Below are 20,140 nucleotides of genomic sequence, written 5' to 3' on the forward strand. Positions count from 1 at the left end.
AAGCAGAACAACGCTGGTCTTAAAGAGAGAAATTACCTGAAGACAACTTAAGCCCTCAGCAATTTCTTCTGTGCTCTTCCTTTCTTTTCCTGGCATCCAGCCTCCCTTACCCCTTTATCCCGCCTGGCCCCAGGGCAGGTTCTGAGATCAGCTTTCCATCTCATCAGCTGCATACACGTAGCCTGTGCTATGCTGCCATCATGCTTTAAAAGAGTTTTCCAGTGGTCCTCAGACTGTTAACACCTCAAGGAAAGAGCCTGAGTCCTTTACCTCAGTGTATCTTGTCCAATGTCTTACATACAGCAAAACTGCAAACAATTCTTTGCCAATTATCAGCACTTATTTATATCTTAGTCTGAATGTAAGTCTATGTGTCATGTTCCTCGTATCACTGAAGGACAGGTTATGCCTTATCTCCAAGAGGAGAAAGAAAAGCTGAATAAATTTTTGACGTTGCTCTTTAGGTTGGAGGAAAGGAGATGGATTTAGAGAGGAGACGAAGAATAACTATTATTTGTTGAGAACCTGTTTTACATAAGTTTTCTCATTGACTTTTTCCAAACGGTTCTGTGGGTTAGGAACATTTACCCCCATTTTACAGATGGGTAAAATCAACGTCCAGAGAGGTTATGACTTTCAAGACAACCCAGTAAGTAAGTGGCAAGGGTTGGATTAAAACCCAGATCTGGCCACTCCACCAATCCCTTCTCCTATTGCCCAAGACACTGAATTCTGACCATGTAGGCAGCTACACACCCCAAGGCTTTCTCCTTGTTGCCAACTATTCTCAAAACTGAACCTAGATACCACACCAGAATGGAATCAGCATGGGTGTGAAGAAGAAAACACCTTTTTCTTTCCAGAATTCTACTTGATCTTAGAGCCCTGTAAGGACTGTTAGAACAGGGCAACGATGTCAAAGAGAAACATGGCTAAAAAAACAAGGTAAACAGCAATCATGGCGGTTAGTATGTAAGTACTAACCAAAGATACATCATTCATCATTAGAAGATCTGGGAGTCTCAAACACAGAGATTTACATATCCTACAGGAGAGGTAACATAACTGTTTTTGTTTTACTACCTTTGAAAACCTTTGCCCCTGATTATGACTTCAGAAGTCATCACTCAAATGTATTATATACAGTACCTCACTCCAGGCAATGAGAGAGTCAAGTTTAGATAAATGTCTCTATTCAGTTATATGGTTCCCCGAAGACTGGCTGATGGAGACTCACGCGGAACCTAATTTTTAAAACTGCATGAAATCACGTAAGTCAAGGTTTTCATGAGCTTCAATCACACATACGCTAGTGCCCTCTGCAGAGGCTTTTGTAGGGAGAAATGGAGAGTGCAGGCCTTTTTAAACAAGGCATCAGCCACTTGGCTCCGGGTGTTTGAGGCTGAGCAGAGCAAGGCCAGGGATGCGGGAGCAGATTGGGCCCATACAAGGGCACTGAGCCATGGGGGTATCAGGAGGCTAGTGGTCAGCCCACACTCCCCTTATCATACCATGGGCCCTGATGCAGGGCTGGGCCTGCCTGGGGGAAGGGGCACCTTTTTCTAATTTGCACAAATTGTAAATGGGCCAGTGGTGGCCCTGCTGAATGTAGGCCCAGAATTGACTGAGCCTTCAGTATTTTTTAGAAAATCCAGAAACTTATACTTTTATATGCAATCTTCCATTTTGTTTAATGTCACTCAAATTTTAAAAAAGAGAGGCTTCCTTGGTGGCGCAGTGGTTGAGAATCTGTCTGCCAATGCAGGGGACACGGGTTCGAGCCCTGGTCTGGGAGGATCCCACATGCCGCGGAGCAACTGGGCCCGTGAGCCACAACTACTGAGCCTGCGCGTCTGGAGCCTGTGTTCCGCAACAAGAGAGGCGGCGACAGTGAGAGGCCTGCGCACCGCGATGAAGAGTGGCCCCCGCTCACCGTAACTAGAGAAGGCCCTCGCACAGAAACGAAGACCCAGCACAGCCAAAAATAAATTAATTAATTAATTTAAAAAAAATTTTTTTAAAGAAGGAGGAAGGAAACACCTTGCGGGAGCCCACTTGGCTTGTGGGACATCACTGGACATGCTTGCTTTAAAAAAAATTGAGAGTATTCCTTAATGGTTAATTATGATGGCACTGTTATTTATCAGAACTCCTCAGAACTTTTTCCATTAACTTTTTAAAAGGATGATTGCTTTTCACTCACATATCCTAAGCACCCAGGACACAGTCTGTGCCCTTGGCCATTCAGAGTCTAGCTAGGGAGATAACTATGTGAACCAGTATTCACAATACCAGGTGCGGGCACCATAATGGAGGGCAGAAAAAAATACCAGGGGGGCAGGGAGGGAGAAGGCAAGTAAGGCTTCCCCAAGGAGGCAGCACTGTGGTTCCCTCCCTCCTGCTGGCCTGGGGCCCCCTTTCCATTTCTCAGTGGCTCCCTGCTATTTGCAAGTCCTTTGCCAAGGTCCAGAGAGGCAAGTCTGAATAGGACCCAGCACTGATCTAATATCATTCAAGGAATGATAATGGCACAGGTTATTATGACATCAACTACAGTTTTTTGAAGACTTTGCCAGGCAAAGAGCTAAGGTTTGAATGTCAGTCTGTTAAACCTGGAAGAAAACTTACTTAGAGACTATTAGTTCAGTCTCGTCGCTTCACAGGGAGAAATTGTAGTTCCAGTTCCAGAAGGATGAAGGGACTGTCCCAAGGTCACCCAGAGAGAGAGAGCCAGTGACAGAGCAAGGGATAGAATTTTTTTTTTTTTTTTTTTTTTTTTTTTTTTTGCAGTACGCGGGCCTCTCACTGTTGCGGCCTCTCCCGTTGCGGAGCACAGGCTCCGGATGCGCAGGCTCAGCGGCCATGGCTCACGGGCCCAATCGCTCCGCGGCATGTGGTATCTTCCCGGACCGGGGCACGAACCCGCGTCTCCTGCATCGGCAGGCGGACTCTCAACCACTGCGCCACCAGGGAAGCCCTAGAATGCATTTTTGAAACTACAATTCAGTGTGCTTTCCATGAAGCCATCTTTCCCCCAGCTATAAGACGAGGAGACACCATCGATGTCTCTCTGGTTTACAACTCCTTAATGAAGACAGGTAAATATCATATTATGATGCTAGCAGTTCCTAATTCTCACTACTCTGTATCCCTGGAAACCATGCCACAGAAACAATATTAGAATTAGGTGATGCATTCTCAATGAAGGATGTGCTGGCAAAAAAAACAGACACTAATAATGTATCATAACAGCAAGAATACAGTGGCGCAGAGCCTCAGTAAACATTTAAAATGGTAAATTATGTTCCAGCTCATGTAACAGGGGTGTAAGTACACTGAACATGGTTATACATGGATCAAAGTGGGATATGAAACGAGCTCAAAACTATATCCTAGCCATAAAAAATACCATAGTGAACATTAACTATTTAATAAGTGATATTTTGATTTGCCTTCTTAGAATTTAGAAGAGTTTCATGGAAATCATTTACTAGATGGTCTTGGTCTCTTAAAAAATCACCTAAGGAGAAATGTGTATTAAGGTTGTGAGTCCTGTGACATTCTGGCTGCTGGGGTCTGCTCTGTTCAATCATACACCCAGGTTCTCTGCCCTGTGCTGAAAAAGCCAAGGTCCCTGTGTGGAGTTGGTGGTCTAGTGGGGGAGATATATACACAAATGATGCTCTATTTTGTCAAACTGATGATTCCGTTGGTTTTACAATATGATGGTCTTGTGTGACACTAAGAAAAAACACAGCCAATTGAATTATAACACAGTGTCATGTGGCAGTACTGTGCAGTGCATGAACTGCTCATGCCAGTCTCTCCCAGCTGGTAATTGCTTTCATTTCTTCTGAGGCATGTGGCAAATTCTTTCACCTTCAGCAGCACTGCTCAGCCTGTGCTAGGCAGTCCTTTTGCTTAATCTTAGTATAAAACGGAGCAGTTTCCTCTCTCTGGGAACATAAAGCACCTGGTTGTTGCTTTGCGAGAAAATGTGAAACATGGAACTGTGGTCATTTCTTCAAAGATGAACATTTGCTTTTCCAGTGTAAAAGGGAACACTGCCACCCACTCTTTGCCTCTCTGTGTAAGCAATAACTCCCATTCCATGCAGAATCATACTCTATGAAGTAAGTTTACATGACAATTAGACTCAACACATATGTCAACAACACACCTAATCCAACTAAAGGGAAAACAGTATGAACAGCTATGTATCAGTTAGCTATTGCTGCATAACAAACAACTCCAAAATGAAGAATTGCTTAAAAGAATCCAATTAAAGCAATGTAATTGCTTAAAACAAAACCAGAAGTATGTGCTTTTCCTCTTCTATGCTCTTTCGTAAACCAAAGCATCAAAATCCACCCTTTCACTTTTTTGCTACAACCAAAGTACTTCAGGAGGTTCTATCAATGTTTCCTTGTCCCCTTGCAAAGCTCATTAAAAGTAATGTCTGACCCGACACTTCTCCCCTCTCTTCAATTTTACCTACTTAGTTTATGAAAAGCCACACAGTACAGCAGCTTAGAACCGCACTACATAAAAGCCACCTGCAAATGTGTTAAATCCCTTTTCTAAATCCTCCACCTCTAAGCCTACTCAATCCTTTGTCAGCAAACGTTATTTTTTCTTTTTCTTAAAAATGCAGATGGTACCAACTGCCTGACAGAATTATTATGAAGCTTAAATGAAACAATGCATTTAAAACAGTTAGTACTATGAGGGGCCCCCCAGGAGGCTTAATGCTAAGGTCATGCTGGGAATAGTTCTAGTCTCTGGAGATACAGCAGTGAACAAAACAAATTCCCAATCTCATGGAGAAATCATTCTAGTAGGGACAGAGACAGTAAACAAAAATGTTATATATAGTGAAATGGTGGAAATGCTAAGGAGAAGATAAAGCAAGTACGTCAGGATGTGGGGTTTAGTCTGAGGGAATAGAAAACCGTGGGAGGGTTTGAACAGGCCAGGAATTCGACCCACCATTCTGCTGCTTGAGAACAAACTGAGGGATAACCTCATGGAACACCTTAAAAGAAGTTTCCAAACCTCCCTCCCACAACTGGCAGGCCAGGCCTGGGAAAGGATCAGGCCTCCGAAGATGCTGAGGGTGAAGAGTGGCGGGGAGCTGGGGAAGCAGGCAGGAGCTGAGATGGGGGTAACCAGTGGTGCATCACAGAGGCAGCCTCTGCTGACCACGGCTGAGCAGAGCCTTCACCACATTAAGTCGGGCAAGGAAAGGAGGCCAAACACTAAATTTACTTTTCTGGAGACGGAGGGGCAGGGGTAAGGCAGGACCAGCTACATAATTTGCAGGGCCTAGTACGAAATGAAAATGCAGGGTCCCTTGTTAAAAAATTAAGAATTTCAAGATGGGACAGCAGAGCATTCAACAAGCCTGGGGCCGTCTGCGCTCGGAGGGCAGGGGTAGTGCAGCCCCACAGGCCACTTGCCCATGAGGCTGGCCCCGGGGGCAGGTACGCTACTTGTTGGTTTAGGGAAAAAGAAGATTATGCTAAAGTGAGATTTAGGGACCATGCGTGACTTTAAATTAGCAGGGATATCCTTTCCGGGCTCGTGTAAATTAGCCTAGGTGATGGAGTATCAGCTGCCAATTCGGAGAGATTGTTAGAATGGGGTAGAATTCTCTTCCCTCTAAACTCTACTTCTTTAAAAATATTTATCTATTTACCTACTTATATTCTATTTATTTAGTTACTGTGGTTAAAATATACATAACATTTATCATTCTAACCATCTATAGGTATACAATTCAGTGGCACTAGAAACACTGGCTATGCTGTGTAACCATCACCACTCTCTATACCTAAAACTTTTTCATCATCCCTAGCAAAAATTCTATACCCATTAAACAATAACGCCTCCCCTTCTCCCAGCCCCGTGTAACCTCTATTCTACTTTCTGTTTATATGAATTTGCCTCTTCTAGGTATGGAGGTAGAATTCTGAACTGCCACACGTGTTCTGTAATGGTTTCAAACTCAAAAGGCCTATAGTATCTGGTGTTCTGATAGCTCTTGGTTCGCCTCACCTGCATGTAGATCAAATCTACAGCTGCTCTGCAGTCCATCAGCCTGGCGTCGAGGGATGGATCCAGGTACCTGCATGATTCAGGAGCGTTCAGTTAATTCATGACATGGCTAATGGACAAACCTGGGAGTACATGCTCTCTGAAGTGGTGGTCCTCGACGCCTTGAACCAAGGCCCCCTCTTCTAGCAAAGCCACAACCCTCTGCTTGCCTAGTCTTCAACTGTCCTTCCATTTCTTCTGTTTCCTATTGTCCTTATATTGTAAGCTTACCTGTTGGGCTCTGAGAATAGAAATGCAAAAAAAAAAAAAAAAAATAGCTTGAAGGGAATGGTGCACATCACTGTTCACACCCAGCTCCCCTCTTGGCCACCAAGTCTTCACGCCCTCTCCCCACCGGCAATTCCTGGCATAACGATCTGCCCTGTACCCACATCTATATCACTGCCTGGTACCCAGCCCACGTCATCTCTTGCCTGAGCTGCTCCGGTGACCTCCTCACCAGACTTTCTGCCTTGGTTGTGTTCCCTCAGTCCCACACTCCACATTCTAACTCGAGTGGTCTTCCCCGAGTAACTTTTCAGACCCTCATAGTCCCAGGAGTTAGAGCATTTATCCTGGTTGCTCCCAAGACTCTAATGTCATTTCCAGTTCCATCTCTGGCCTCTCTCCCCTCCCCCACACTCTACATTCCGACCCTGTTTTCTCTTCTCTCCCTCCACCCCGAAGACCACTCGCCTCAGCAGCCTCCTTCCCGGCCTTACCCGCCTCTCCCACAAGCTTCATCCTCATGTGCCCTCCTCTGGTCCCTACTCCTCAAGTCTGTGTTAGCAAACACCCCCCCACCCCCCCACCCCGTGCTTCTTCAGCATGCTGAGTTTATCCTGATTTCTGCTCTGATCAAGCGGATCTTGACACCAGGTGTGAAGACCCCTTAGATCAGTGCTGGGTCCTATTCAGACTTGCCCCTCTGGACCTTGGCAAAGGGACTTGCAAATAGCAGAGCCTCATGTCTGTCTAACAGCTCTAGAATTGCCAGGATGTTACAAGTGAAGTTACAAGTACTGTGTGAGCCCAGTGGCATGCTAAGAACCGACAGAAACCACCAAGAGAGGGTGCGCCAGGGCTGATCTATCACCAGTCTGAAGGCACAGGTGAGCAGAATCAGGGCACTCAGCAGTGGAGGGGGCAGAGACAGTGGGATCGGCCTAGACCAGGAAAAGGATGAAAATGTTGCTTAAAGATCAGCTTCATTCTAGGGGCTGGGGAGGAGAAGCTGAAGTATTCCTCCCTGTATTCCACTTAGCTATTTCACCCCTTCTCCCCAGGTGCCCTGTGTGGCAGAGAATAGCAACTGTTGCACCAGAGTTGGAGAACTCCCAGACCCACCCCAGACTGGGGCCCTGCGAGGCCAGGGCAGGCACCCTCTGGTCTGGAAGGAACTATAGCATCTTTGGAGAGATGCACCAGGAAATTCACAGACAGAGAAAAATCCCTAAAACTTGACTAGGTCTCACTGCGAGGCCTCACCAGCTGGGAATCCCACAGCTAGTGTTAGTCAAGCGAGCCTCCCTGCTCCAACCCAATAAGACCTCACTCTGGACAGAGGGCCAGGCACCTGCGGGATCCTTTCTCCAGGCTCTCCCCTTCCAGGGACCTCATCCTCAGCTCTAACAGCTGAAGTGGGACCTCCTTTCCTCCCAGTCCCCAGGAGCAAAGGCAATCTGCCCAGATCTGAGATACAGGCTGGTGATGGGGTAGACATTTTGTCTTGCACTTATGATCCAGAAGTTATCTATTTAATGAAGACGTAGGCAAAGCCCAATTTCCAATTCAAGCTTCGAGGTGAGGGACAGAATCCTCATCTCTTCTTTGATCTCGAGTTCTCTGGAGAGCCCACGGACAAAACAGTCTAAGCCCCAGGGATTTGGGTGGGGGGTTACTATGATCATCATTATTATCATCAATATAACAATAATAAACATGACCAAAATTTATTGAGCATATAGGATTACTTCATTTAACCCTCACTATAATCCTATGAGATAGACCCTATTATTATTATTTCCCATTTTACAGATAAAGAAACTGAGGCTTAGAGAGCTTGAATAACATGACTAAAGTTCAGCTAAACCCTGCAATTCACATACTCAGCTCCCAGGAACAACTATGCTTAACCACCTGTTATTATGGGCAGCTTCCAGAAGAATAACTACTCTCTAAACTCTCAGACAGAACTGCATCCTTTTCCCCTTCTCAGGGCTCCATGCCACAGGTTTTGACCATTTCTCAGAATACTTTTGAATAGCAGTATATGAACTTCTAGCCTTGCTGGGAATCTTCTTCCGAAATTCAAAGCCACAGCCTGGAGCTCTAGCAAGGCATCACAAGGTCAAGATATCTACTATTCCTCGATGTCAAAATGCCTTTCTTTAAAAACTTCTGTGTTCAGATTACAGATTAACTGGGCTGGGCAAGAGTGAGCCAAAGAAGCAATCCAATACAGCCACAGTAATAAACATTGGGAATTACAGATTAATTCCCCCATTCCCCCATTGTTATTTTTATTATTATTATTTTTTTGCAGTACGCAGGCCTCTCACTGTTGTGGCCTCTCCCGTTGCAGAGCACAGGCTCCGGACGCGCAGACTCAGCGGCCATGGCTCACGGGCCCAGCCGCTCCGCGGCATGTGGGATCTTCCCGGACCGGGGCACGAACCCACGTCCCCTGCATCGGCAGGCGGACCCTCAACCACTGCGCCACCAGGGTAGCCCCCCCATTGTTATTTTGTTTGTTCTTCAGAGGACCCCTTCTTTCTACGAGAAATAAAAGTATTTTCTGCAAAAATACTGCAGATTTTTTTCCTAGATTGTGTCCTATCAACCTAAGAAAATATGTCTGGCTCTAGTAAATAAGCATGTATTGTTGGAATCCTTTAGGAATATAAGCCAAATACGTAGAGTTCAAATTCACTGTGGGGGAATTCCCTGGGGGTCCAGTGTTTAGACTCTGCATTTTCACCACCGAGGGCGGGTAGGTTCAATCCTTGGTCGGGGAATTAGGATCCTGCAAGCTGTGTGGCATGGCAAAAAAAAAAAAAAAAAAAAAAAAAAAAAATTCACTGAGAATCGGCTGAGTCCACTCTTTGCCTTCAGGGAATACCACAGTTCAACAGATAAATCAGACTTGCTTGTAATCATCAACAAAGTCCTTCAATTAAATACAGTCAGTCATCTATTCCAAAGCAAACACACGACCTATAATTCCTCACCATTATCTGCTTCAATCCCCAATCCCCCTACCCACAGCCTTAACTTCATGGCTGCCATCCTCATGATAATATCCCTCAAGTTTTTAACTTGAGACCAGTGAAAGTCATCCTCAGCGCCCTATTCTTTAGGACAAATGTTCTGGTTCATTCGCTCCTTTCTCTTCCTCATTGCTTTCCTGGACCTTCCCCAAGCTCCTGAGCTCCCTAGAGCTGTCAGGCTGTGAGCTGGATGTGGGAGATTCTGACAAACTCTGATCTGCAAAGCTAAGATATCCTGAGATACCTTCTGTCACACTAAATGCTTACTCACCACTTCCTGAGTCCAAGCTTGAAGTTTTCCACTTCAGAACTGTGAAGGCTAACATAAGGGAGTTCAAAGTCCACCAATTTTTTAATGACTAGAGAAAGGGAAAAGAGTCTTATTGGTTGAAACAGCACAGATAGTTTTCATACAGTGCAGTGCTTTAAAATGATAAAATAGAGCATTACTATTGGAAGAATAATTAATACTGTCTTGCATTTATATGTAATTTTTAACTTTCTGAAGTTTATTTTAAAAATAAGTAGCATTTGATTCTCATAAAAGACCAATGGCTTGAGTAGGGGACATTTTCACTGTGACACAGATGAAGAAACTGGGGTCCAGAGAGGTCCAGTGCCTTCACCAGCACACCACACAGCTCCTGGTGGCCAAGCTAACTTCCATCTCCAAATCACCTCCCCACAGCTTCTGAGGACATATGTAAACTACTCGAAGACAACTGATACCATCTCACAACAAAAATAATTGTAATATCTAGAAATGCACTGTAGAGAAAAGCAAAAGCTATATGAAACAATGTCATTGGTCACTATCTCACTGCATGTATATTTTTTAAAGAACCTAAGAACTTATTTATATCATGCACATTTCATAGCAAATATTCCTCAACAAGGAGATATTCCTTAACAAGGTCTGATGGGATCTGCTGATGCCCGGAGTCCAGCACTCCATCCACAAGGGTGTTGTGGCGTGGCTGGAGAGCAGCCCCCAGCGTGCAGGGATAAAGGTGCACCGGACAGCAGCGCTGGGGCTCAGGAGGCACAAGAGGAAGTGTGGTTACTGGAGAGAACTGATGTCTTGTTCCTGACCATGCTGCCCCTCTGGAGCTGCTCACCCCCAGCTCACCTTGAACAAAGGCACAGCCCCCCATCCCCAAATGTCCGGTTCAGGGGCCGAGAGTCATAGTAGAGACCACACACTGGGGCGTTCCCCTGGGGGGTGACTGGCCCCTCAGCTGCAACCCCACATCTCCTGGCTGAGTGCCTGCCCACACCTGCCCACCCCATCTCAGGCCGCCTGCATTTCCTTCTCTCCTTACCAGACAGCTTGCCCTCTTTGTAAGACCGAATGAGAAATAGTCCAAAGTATCCCAGCAGCTCCTGACACAGTCCAATTTTGTGTGATACCACCTTTAACCAAAGATGAGAAAGAGGAGGGAAAAGTTATGAGTGTCCACCTGTAAAATCAATAAAAAGAGCTTTAAGGGGCCAGTGGGTATTAAGAGAAATCTTTTCTGAATCTAAAAATGGTATATACTTATTTTAGAAATTTTTAAAAATTACAGGGAAAAAAAAAATCAGTCCCCCCAACAATGGACATGAACTGGCCCCAGCTGAGACTGGTTTGTCCCATCTGGGATAAGGACTCGTCTCCCAGATTGGTTTGGTCTCTATTGTCCACTGGAGGGCAGTAGCCATTCTCCAGGATCATCAGCCCTTCTGTAATACCTGCCCCTGGGGCCCACGCTCCAATGTACCTTCCCTGGGGGCTGGATTACCAGATATTGGGAAAAGGGATGTTCCCCACCACTGGCTGGCATATAAAAGTATACAGGCTAATGTCCGCCTATGACACTCCAGGCCTGCTTCTCTCTGATGTCTGCTGTGATGCTCAAGTCTAATTTATGTGGCTTTTGTTCAGTGAAACCTCAGATCCCGGGCACAGGCTGCCCTCATTTCATATTCCTCTTTGACCTTTACCTCAAACAGCTTTCATTTCAACACCAGTGTTTTCGTTTTTACCAACTGGTCATGAGGCTGTAACCTCGAAACATTTCACATCCATTCACCCTCCCTTAGTAGGAACATTCATGCTTCCACAGGCTCTTTCCTCTCCACTCGGCCAGCCCACCCCCTCTTTAAGGCTGGGTTCCTGGGTGATTTCTTTGCATGCCTAGTCTGAATTTGCTAGATCACCTCTGCAACCCTCTGCGCGGGGGTCCACCTGTATGGCTCTGTGCGTGAGCTGACCCCTTGACCATGGCTCCAAGTTCTCAAGTTGGCAGTTGTACCAGCCTGAAAGGGGTACTTTCTTGTCCGAGGTCTGTAAATTACCTTGGGAGACAGTCTGATTAGGTGGATGGTATGAGTAGGTGTTCTAGTATAGCTCTGAAAATAAAGAAGAGCCTGGGAACTTTTCACAACTTTTACTCAATGTTTATCCCCATTCTCTTTCTTTCTACCTTATTCTCTTCCCCATGCCCTTGCAAAACAAAAAAACAAAACAAAGCAAAACCCTGAACCAAAACACAGGGCACCTCTGTGTGTGGGGCTGAGTGTGCACCAGTGGTAACATTGCAAAGTCGTCTTCTCCTAGAGTAAACACGAACCCATGCCCACTCAGATGAGATTTCTCTCTTCTCTGCCTCATTCAGTGAAAACAGCAAGCTTACATGCCAAGGAAGATAGAGGAGTGGGAACGGAGACACTTTCTATAATTTATAAAGACATAAATACAGACACCTTTCGAGGAGGAGAAAGCAGCACAAAAAGAGACACAATAGTATTTCCTTCTTAGCAAATGTTAATGATGCTTCAAGACACAAACACCACCAATAAAACGACATTAGCACAAATGCATAGAAAGCAAAAAAGAGATTTTAGTTTGTTGCTGGTCCTTAAAGAGCCCATCAGGGGCTTCCCTGGTGGTGCAGTGGTTGAGAGTCCGCCTGCCGATGCAGGGGACACGGGTTCATGCCCCGGTCCAGGAAGATCCCACGTGCCGCAGAGCGGCTGGGCCCGTGAGCCATGGCAGCTGGGCCTGCGCGTCCGGAGCTTGTGCTCCATGGCGGGAGAGGTCACAACAGTGAGAGGCCCGCGTACCGCAAAAAAAAAAAAAAAAGAAAAAAAGAAAAAGAAAAAGAAACTAAAGAGCCCATCAGGATGGCTGGAGAAGCAAAGTGAGCATGGTGACAAGTATGCTTGAGAAGATACGGACAATAATTTTTAACTACAAAATGTACGTTACATTTTTATGTCAGCTAGAGAATTTCCCAGCCCCTGGAAGATAATTCACATCTGTGCCTGGCCAAGTGCTCGCTTTACCTTATACAGAAACTCCTTTACTTCATTTTACCTCCACTGCTAATGATGTCCATGCTATGGATTTGAATTTCTCACGAGCCAATGTGATGGAAGAGAGGAAGGACATTTTTCTGAGGTTAATGTACCTCATTCAACTTCTGCTATCAGTTACAAGGGGAACCGGACAAAACAAGTGGCACCGTGGAACCCTAGACTTACTGCCCTACTCAATACTTATTCAGCACTCCCTCTAACATCATACCAATAATGATAAAGAACCATACTCACCACTGCTGATGGATCGTGAGCTATTGCTATAATTACTTAGACATCATTTCAAAAAATTAAATAACTTACCCAAACTCACATGTAGCAGCTCTGTAATTTGAATCTGGGACTTGTCCTAACCCCAGCAGATAGGAGACCCCATACTCCCACCAGCAGCCATCTTCAGCTACAGTTATGTCTAGTTTGGCCAGCGAGCCCAGTGTGTGTAAAACATATCAATAATGGTGTCCTTGGGCGGGGCAGCTACTCTCCGGTTCTCTGTAGGCCCAACCATTTCCAAATGAGCTTATATCCTACAGCTGCACCCCTGACTTACCTGCCTGGCCACAGAGTACCTGAGTTTGTGGTCCCTACCCTCACTATTACTGTCTTCTCTTCTTTCTTTTATGTGTCTATCTCCCACTTTGTAAGTCCTGGGAGGGCAATTTAGGGAACTGTGTTTTGTGTTTTGGGGTCTCTTGGTATAAATCCACTCAAGTGTTAAGCATCAAGGGCCCTTGATAATTTCTAGAAAGATCATTCTAGAAATCCGTACAGATTAGCAAGACTGGAAGCAGGGAGATTAGTTTGGGAGCGGCTAGGGGCATGGGGATGAAGAGGAGAGAGACTTGGGATGTAGTGTCAGTAGGATTTGGGGGGTGAAGGAGGAGGACCCAGGGTAACTTGTCAATGGATGGCCTCAGCAACCAGGTGGCTGCTGATACCGTGCAACCAGGTCACAATCCAGGAGCCAAGAAAAGGGTGTATGTAGTGACTTGAGTAGGAAGAAAGGTGCAAAATAATCATTCTCGAGCAGAGCAAGATCTAGAGAAGGAGTATTTCCTAATCTGGGGATTCAACCAGGAGGGCGTATGTGGGCTCAAATCTCCAGGCTGGTAAGGGGAGCCATAATGCAGGAGGAAGGTCCCACAGTCTCAGGTAGAGGCAGGCTCAAGAGCTGGGAGCCCAGCAGGGAGCACTTCCGGTCATCGGCTCAGAAGGTGGCAGACACCAGGACCCTAGCACAAGAAACTTCCATCCTTGGAAAGGTCCTAGAAACTTTCCGACTTCCTCCTGTTTATAACTTCTTATTCTCCCTTGAATGTTTCTCTGGAGGATTAGAATTTGTGAAAGAATTTCAATCTAAATGGAACCGGAGGATATAAGATGGAAAGCCCCACAAGTGTGCCTCAGGAAGACAAGACTTAAGGACTGAGAGGCTGGTTTCCCATAAATGCCTAATTCACAGAAAACAGATAATATTGGAATTTTCTTAAATGATAGGGAGTTAGTCCGGGGTTGCTTCATATCAGTCTTGGGAAATTTTGCTTATGGTTTCCAGAGACCCAAACAAGATATGACCCAGGTCAGGTTGGTCTCACAAAATAAGTGGAATTGAGCTTTGTTTGTGTGACCGGACCGGTTTTGTCTGCTGGGGGAATTTTCAAATCTGGTCTCCATTTGTTTTGATTTCAGTAGACTCTCCCCTCTTTACATCCCTGGCCCATAAATAAAGCCTCCCCCAAACCCTCAGCGGACACCTGGGCAGCCTTTCCAGCTTTCACGTCCCCAGCTGCAATTCCTCTGCTATCCCTAAACACACTCACCTTCTTGACAGTTTTGAGCTGCCTCATTTAACCTTTTTATTTAAGTTGACAAACTAAAATCCTCCAAAGGCAAGGGACCTGGGAGCTGGCCCTAGAGCAGTGTGTGGGTGAGAGAAGACGGAGTCCTCTCTGAAGCCCAGCTCGAGGAAGGAAAGGCCTCTGGGACAGAGCTGGTAATGGCTGCATCTGGAGAAGGAAGGATGCTTTCTGGGTCTCGTCCTCTGAGTCCTCAGAGAACGGACCAGAACTCAGTTCTGGCCCTGTGGACCCAGAATTAGAAGTGCTGGGCATTGGTTTCAGGGGTTTTCCCCTGTGAGGGAGGAGGGACCACTCTTTCTGGCTTTGACAACCCCACGGTCACTCTCTGCCAGAAGCTGTCACCAGCCCACCTGGGTAGTCTCATCTGGGCTCCACCCTCCTTCCTGCTCCCAAGTAGGGACACCCCGTAATAAAGCACTTGGCATATTTGCAGGGCACATCCCTGGCTGAGTTCCAGAGAACCGACAGCAGCCTAAGCAAGGACCTGGAAAGGTCCTTTCCCCCACAGAGGGGGAAAAAAACCCAAAGAGACCCTGGGGATTGGCTGTAGCTGAGATTCCTCCATCAGTCTGTCAGAAGAAGCCAGCATCTCTACAGATAAGTCATCCAGAGTAAAATGATAGGCAGGAAGCTTCTGGAAGGTAACTGAATCCTAGTCCCTGCCTTCAAACAGAATGATTCCTAAATTCAGTTCTGGGGCTGGAATTTGGATAGAATTTACCTCTAGGACTCTTTCGGCAGTATCTGATGTTAGAATTTCGACTTTAATGCTCCTTCCATCGGGCAGAAATATATCCAGAGACGCTTTCTTGGTAGTGATGCTAAATGTGTCCTATAAGCAAAAGGAAGCACAATAAGCTTTGGCGCCTTTCCGTGGGGCACATTGAGGCAGGAGACAGTCATCTTCCTCTCTGTGGGCCCTTGGGGCATACAGTATCCAAAGCAAATGAAAGCCAAGTGCAGAGATTTGGGGGACTGGTTTTGGGGGTGGGGTGGGGGTGAGGAGAGGGTGGAGAGGAGCTCAGGCAAAGCAATGGCATGCAGCTTGAATAATTTCCAAATAAACAAGGCATCTGTCTTAGGAAAAAAGCTTTTGAGAAAATCATCCACATGACTCTTGGTCATCGCAGATTTTAACTCATATTGAATATTGCTAGGCATCCCTAAAAGTTTGTAATATGCACTAATTTATGGTTCTGCTGCAGCAAAACTCTGAAGCTGCAAACTCTGAGGCCTGTGTGGGGATCAGGTCTCTATCTGGTGAATGGGCACCCAGCTAAGGGGCCAACACCCCAGCTCAGCACAGCCCTGCCTGCACTTTCACATTCTGGCCTTCTGTGAGGGGCTGCGTGTGTGCCAGAGGGGACTGCGAATCCGGGGACCTGTGAACCTCTCGGATGGAGCATTCTAGGATGTCAGAGACATGCTACAGACAGGGAAGCCCGTCCGAGTTCAGGAAAGCGCGAGGCTGAGGTTGGCACTCAGTTACCATAGAGACAGTGACCCTGGCGGGGAGGCAGGGCCAGTGGCTGCCCACACGGGCCTCCAGGGCAGCTGTATCTGGGGGTGGCTGTCCTCAGTGCCTCTGAAAGGGACCCTGTCAGTCTACAGAGCTGCTTGTCTCTGGGAGGCTGATCCCGGTCACAGTGTTCTCATCTCAGGCTCCACGATGGACTAAACCCTGACGCAGCCACTGCATGCAATGTGTTCACTTCTCTCCTAGGCATTTAGAACAGCACTAGTGACGTGTCATCCTTGGGAGAAATGAGAAAAGAGCCATTCAAATCATTTTCTGTGTTCTGAGCCTGCTATATAAGCCAGAATATTAGTAATTAGCAACACAGTGTGTGGGGATGGGGGCAGGGGGGATGGGGGGAGAGGCAGTATCTCTTTTTAGTGACCAGAAAATTTACATCCAGGTCACCTCCTTCCTGGTATCCGTTTGGGGGAGGGAAGATCCTGATGACTGATCAGAAGATTATTGGGGGATCACGGGGTTGGGGCTCAGGTCAGCTGACCAGGTGAGACCCCCTTTCCCCTCAACAGGCAGCACCTCGCCCTCCTTAGTCCTCCTGACCACCCCCTGCCATTCACAGACACAGCGGGTTAGGCACCAGGCTTTGTAGGGAACCAGGAAATCCAACAACCCAATCGCACCGCCCAGGTACCTCAAAAGGTCCATCATGTTAGTGACAGGCTTATTTCTTCCTAATTTTGTTATCCAAGGGCAAGCTTTGACTTTAAATCTTAACCACGCCTGCCCTGAACCCACTTACTTACAATCACTAAATGTCTATGATTCTGAACCTAAGTACTTTAGAAGAGAAATGCTGCTGTTTCCCAAATTCAAAGGGTTCGTCCACAAAAGCAGCAGTTTGTGAATGTGTTATATCCACATACACAGGCAACTTGTAGAGATAGCATCTCATTTATGAGTAAATATAATATAATATCTATGTATTTATTACATACAAATATATTGTTAGATCACGATACTGATAACTGTGCCCTGTGCTAACTGCTTCACATATATTGACAGTAGCGCATGTAATTCTCATAACAACTCCATGAGGGATATACACTTATTAAGCCCCCTTTTTCAGATGAAGTACAAGTCTACAAAGGTTAACTTACTCCTGCAGGACAGACTGCTAGGTGGTGGCAGAGGCAGGATTCAAGGCCAGCTCCTCATGACTCTACAGCCTGGGCTCAACTAGGTTGGACTTATCTCCTGGCTGGTCCAGCATTGCCTTGCGGTGAATGTTTGTGTCCCTCCTCCCCCATTCATATGTAAGCCCTAACCTCCAATGTGATGGTATCTGCAGATGGGGCCTTTGGGAAGTGATTAGGGTTAAGTGTCCCTCATGATGGGATTAGTTTCCTTGTAGGAAGAGACACCACAGAGTTTGCTCTCTCTGCACACACACACAAAGAATTGATTTCTCAGTTTTAGGAATTTCTGTTCTTTAAGATTCTCAGTATGGGCTTCCCTGGTGGCACAGTGGTTGAGAGTCCGCCTGCCGGTGCAGGGGACACGGGTTCGTACCCCGGTCCGGGAAGATCCCACATGCCGCAGAGCGGCTGGGCCCGTAAGCCATGGCCACTGAGCCTGCGTGTCCGGAGCCTGTGCTCCGCAACGGGAGGGGCCACAACAGTGAGAGGCCCGCACATTTTTTTTTCTTTTAAATGATGCCATTTTTAACTCCCCCCCCAAAAAACCCACAAAAGTTGTTCAAGAAAGTAAAGGTAATCATAAACATTATTTGTTCAGTAGTAAGAAATATTTCTGTATTATAATGACCAAAATACTGACTAAGGATTTAATTTTTTTTAATTGTAATATAACAAAATTGGGGAGAAGAGGGGAATGAAAGAAGGTGATACAAGAAAGCTGAATCCTCGTCCCCCATAACAGACAGTCAGTGGATAATGTCTTCAAATTGAAGAACAGGGGAAAGAGATGTATATCATTAACCTCTAGATATTTAAATATCTAAAGAAAAAGCTAAAAGATTTGAAAGCCATTGCCTCTGGAAAGCAGGAGATGGTTATAGTATAGTCCTTTCTAGCACTATTTTACGTTTAAATCCTTTTTAGCACCATTTTACCTTTAAAACTATCAGCATATTTTGCTTTGATTTAAAAAATAAACATTTTTAGAGCAATATGGTAAACAGGAGAAATAAACCATTGAAAAACCTTTGTATTATGAGATAAAAGCAAGTGAACAACAGATAAAACATTTGGAGTGGTGATCAAGGAGGAATTTGGCTCTATTTGTGATATTTGAATTTTACTTGTATATATATAATTTATAAAATGTAAAAGCCATACAAAAACGCAATTAGAGGAAGAAAACCAAAGTGGTGGGTTCGGATTGTAGGAAAACAAAACTTAACTCATCTTGATCTAGGGCAGATCAGGAATTAAAACACAAAATTCACAGTAGTAAATGGAATGCATTTATCTTTAAGAAACTTAGAAATTCTCCAGTACCATGGGCTGCCTTAACACATTTTGAAACATGTGCTAATTCTTTTCAAATCGAATGTAACACCCTGAGAAATTGTTTAATTTATCAAAGAAGCTCCATCAGTGTGCTTTATTGATACTCTGCTCTGAGGCAGAAGAATGTCTGGTAGCCACTTGCTTATCCTGAGCTTTATTATCCAAGAAAATCCATATTTGGACTCGCTAACCTCTAAATTTCCATCACACTTAATATTCGGCCCTAATCATTTCACTCCAAGGGACACGGAAAACATTGTTTTTTGTTTTTTGTTTTTTGTTTTTTTCTTTTTTTTTGCGGTATGCGGGCCTCTCACTGTTGTGGCCTCTCCCGCTGCGGAGCACAGGCTCCGGATGCGCAGGCCCAGCGGCCATGGCTCACGGGCCCAGCCGCTCCGCGGCATATGGGATCCTCCCAGACCGGGGCACGAACCCGTATCCCCTGCATCGGCAGGCGGACTCTCAACCACTGCGCCACCAGGGAGGCCCGGAAAACATTCTTAAGAGGAAATGGGGAAACAGTCATTTCCTAGAGCCCCCAGAGCTATGGTGGGCAACACCTCCCAGATACATAAATTGCCCCTAACTTCCCAAGTATACAAAAGCCATTCCAAATACCTTCTTAGTCTCCTTTTTCTCAGACATGTTGTCCACACTTTAGATTAAGAACCAGGAACATAAAAAGTCTTTAGTCTAAAGACTTTGGTTTTGCCTTTTCAAAAGTCCCTTCATCTCAGAGGCAATTGCAGGGCAAAAGCACAGAGCATGGTAAGTCGGGGACAGGGGGGTGGGGGTGGAGGCTAGACACACACAACAAGGGGTACCTGGCAGGGGGCGGGGCTGGGGGGCTGCCACCACTCTAGAAATATCTCATGACCTCAGTGGATCCAGGCTCGCTGGGCTTCCACTTATGAAGATGTGGGTCCTTGACAAAGTACCTAACCTGAAAAAGAGACGCTAAGAGCACCGTCCTCACCACGTTGTGAGGGAGGAATGAGAAACCACACCGAAAGCACTGGGTCCGGCCCAGATTGAATGCCCTGTAGAGGCAACCCCTCTGATGACTGCAGCTTGCCTTTGGCCATCCTTGATAGAGGCTCCTCGGAAGGCTCCTACGTGGTCACATGTATTCACGTTTCTCACACAGTGTGTCCCTGCCCAGAGACAGGAAGATGTGCTTGTACTTGCTGAGTCCTGGAGAGCCACGCCCGTGAGCGTGTGATTATTTGACAATAACCACTGGGAAACTGCAGGCCAGGCACTTATCAAAGGCAGTGAAAATATTTAGGTGGGGTCTGTATAATATTGAGGTGGGGAAACTTCCCAATCCCTGCTCCTTGGGCTCCTTTAATGGTCTGGCAGACCCACACCTCACCATCTTTGAAGAAGTTGAAAATGGTCCCAAGCCTAGACAACTGGGTTTTCAGAGGGGCTGTCTCTGGTGAACATTGGGTCTGGTCAGGGAGGAGGGAAGCAGAGGTACAAAGATGCAGCGGGCAGGACTCAAGCCACATAGAAGCTGTGTTAAAGAAGCTCATCAGGAGGCAC

The 20,140-nt window shown here is 46.0% G+C and overlaps 1 protein-coding gene across 1 annotated transcript in view; it reads right to left on the reverse strand.

The window, feature by feature from the left end:
• The window catches only part of SNX31 (sorting nexin 31), a 64,011-nt gene that overhangs the window by 23,652 nt on the left and 20,219 nt on the right, over positions 1-20,140 (reverse strand). Inside the window, exons 5-8 of the mRNA XM_060116373.1 lie at positions 15,306-15,416; positions 10,688-10,778; positions 9,637-9,724; positions 6,058-6,127 (exon numbers count right to left, since the gene is read on the reverse strand). Of these exons, the coding sequence (XP_059972356.1) occupies positions 6,058-6,127; positions 9,637-9,724; positions 10,688-10,778; positions 15,306-15,416 (360 nt within the window). The remainder of the gene's footprint in view (positions 1-6,057; positions 6,128-9,636; positions 9,725-10,687; positions 10,779-15,305; positions 15,417-20,140) is intronic.

This window comes from Mesoplodon densirostris, chromosome 13 (assembly GCF_025265405.1).
Source record: "Mesoplodon densirostris isolate mMesDen1 chromosome 13, mMesDen1 primary haplotype, whole genome shotgun sequence".
Lineage (NCBI taxonomy): Eukaryota > Metazoa > Chordata > Mammalia > Artiodactyla > Ziphiidae > Mesoplodon > Mesoplodon densirostris.